This window comes from Chanos chanos, chromosome 12 (assembly GCF_902362185.1).
Source record: "Chanos chanos chromosome 12, fChaCha1.1, whole genome shotgun sequence".
Taxonomy (NCBI): Eukaryota; Metazoa; Chordata; class Actinopteri; order Gonorynchiformes; family Chanidae; genus Chanos; species Chanos chanos.
Genome location: NC_044506.1, coordinates 9,516,951 through 9,519,450, shown reverse-complemented (window position 1 = coordinate 9,519,450; position 2,500 = coordinate 9,516,951). Strand labels below are relative to the sequence as shown.

Here is a 2,500-nt window from a genome sequence, read left to right as displayed (position 1 = left end):
CTCTGTGGATGTGTGTGTGTGTGTGTGTTTGTGTTTGTGTTTGTTTTTGTGTGTGTGTTCGCAGCTGTACACCTGTCTACATAAATAATTTTGTTTCTGTTATTTGTTGCATGTGTGTTGCGTTGTTGTCTTTTTATCTCCTGTGTTTTGAGCTAAAACCTGCTTTCTGAATTCCTTTGAGAGGAAAACAGTGACTTATATTAGTATATATGTAAATGTATACGTGTATATGTATATGAGTACATATAACACATTGGTTGAAATGCTTGTTTAGATAAACATCTAAGATACATTAAAGTCTCTCTCTCTATTTACATGTATTTTCTATTCTCTCTCCCTCTCCCTCTCTATCTCCCTCTTTCTCTCTTGTTTGTGTGTGTGTGTGTGTGTGTGTGTGTGTGTGCGTGTGTGCATGCGAATGTGTCTGTCTGTCTGAAGGTGAGTACATTCAGATGGCTGGGAGGGCTGGGAGGAGAGGTCTGGATGCTACAGGCACTGTCATCATCCTTTGTAAGACTGGCGTTCATGAGATGGCTGATTTACACGCCATGATGCTGGTCAGTACACTGCTGTCATACCCACCCCTCACATCTCACAGACACAGCCGTGTCAATGCACTGTATATTTTCTCTACCACACTATAGCCCAGTGGATTCCACCCACAGTGATTTCATCTCTCAATCTTGCAATGTAATGACATAGGCTTCTCCATATGCACTCTATCTATCAGTCAGTGATTCACTGCTGTGACTGAAATGATGAGCACATACACACACACACACACACACACACACGTATTTAGATGGAAGTTTCCAAATACTTATTTCTTTTCTGGGTTGGAGTGTAAGTCAGCATTGACCCAAATCTGATGATTGGCAACACTCCAAATGAATATAGATCTACTAAACATTTTGGCTTGGGCTGTCTGATTTTTCCAATTCTGTTTATCATGCGGCAGCCAAAAGGCGGAGGGTCTGAATCGGAGCGGGAGCGCCAAGCGTAAAAAGTTCGTTTCAGATGTTAGAACTGGAACATTAGGGTTTTCTCAGTGAATCTGGCCACTGGTTGCGCGATATTTTTGAGGTATCTACAGTTTTGTTCCATGTTTTACCCCGTTGTGTTTTATCTCAATAGCTGTTACCACCGCGCCGTTCCTCTATTGTGTGATTCTGTCATTCTCGGCTTTTGCTTTCACGCTGGTTTCACGTAGAGAGTTTCCTGAGCCTAGACCAGGTGGCCAGGCAGTGGTGTGTGAACCGCACCTTACCAGGCTGTCTAATGAGGCGTGACACTAAACCGTCGACGGTCTCGATTTTGTTTTTGTATTTTATGCCCGGAGTCCTTTCCTCATAGCTTTTAAATGAGCTCGTGATTCTCATTCTCCTGTATGTGAAGAGAGGTTAAAAATAGACCCTGCTTCATTAGAGCGCTGCTCTGCTCTGACTGTCTGTTCTCTGACCACTCTGTGTTTTCCATCACAGTTAGTCCTTAAACACAGTCAAGTTCTCTTCCATTTATTTTGGCCCTTTCTCTCTTTCTGCCTGCCTGTTCGTCCCGGCGAAGAGCCACGCGCATTGAATTACATTACGAGCGCCGCGTATAATTTCGCATCTATTGTTTTATTATAATCTTTGGCTGAATTGCAGTTTAATCATTTCTCTGATGTACATGCGAATGACCTTTAAACACTAACAGATCCCCAGTCCTAGCCTAATCACTTCTACATTCACTCCTATTTAAACAGGAACTCGACGCAGTGTACTAGACAGTCCATATCAATGGTTCCGTTTCTTATTCTGGGAAGCCATCAGCTCTGTGTCGCTGTGACTGCTGCTCCATAGCAACAGCAGCGCCGGCGTAGCGAGCGTAATTACACTCGGTGGGATTGTTTTGAAGGGGGGGGGTGAGGGCGGGGGGAGCTGAGACCGCTGGTGAGAGCTGCAGTCAATTTAAAAGGCCATTTTTAACCCTAATTATGATGGAGGCGCGCTAATGGGTCTGACGTCACATGACCTCTTTATGTGTTTTGCTCGTTGATGCTGATCTAGGTCATGTTGACAGCCCTGGGTGCCCCTACCCTTTTTTTTTTTTTTTTCCTTAACTTGTTTTCTTGCCAGTAGGAAATGTCTCTAACCGCAATCGGTCAATAGCTATAGCGTCCCATAGAGCTAATCACTCAGCAGTGTCTCTCTGATTCTAATGGGACACACACCAGGATAACAACTTAAATACATTGGAGAAGCTCGGACTGTCTCCTCATTTAGGAGATATTTGAAGTGCTAATGACATGTTGTATAACCCCATTGGCGTGTGTGTGCATGTAGGCTTTCTAGCGCTTGCTTTGTATTGACAGGGCAAGCCCACAGTGCTGCAGTCTCAGTTTAGACTGACGTACACTATGATCCTAAACCTGCTACGTGTAGAAGCCCTCAGAGTCACAGACATGATGAGGAGGAGCTTCTCTGAGAGCCACAGAGATACTCAGGTAAGTGAACTACAT

The 2,500-nt window shown here is 44.2% G+C and overlaps 1 protein-coding gene across 1 annotated transcript in view; it reads left to right on the top strand.

Moving 5' to 3' along the window:
• The window catches only part of skic2 (SKI2 subunit of superkiller complex), a 20,404-nt gene that overhangs the window by 7,985 nt on the left and 9,919 nt on the right, over nt 1-2,500 (top strand). Inside the window, exons 19-20 of the mRNA XM_030788963.1 lie at nt 439-557; nt 2,354-2,485. Coding sequence (XP_030644823.1) covers nt 439-557; nt 2,354-2,485 — 251 coding nt within the window. The remainder of the gene's footprint in view (nt 1-438; nt 558-2,353; nt 2,486-2,500) is intronic.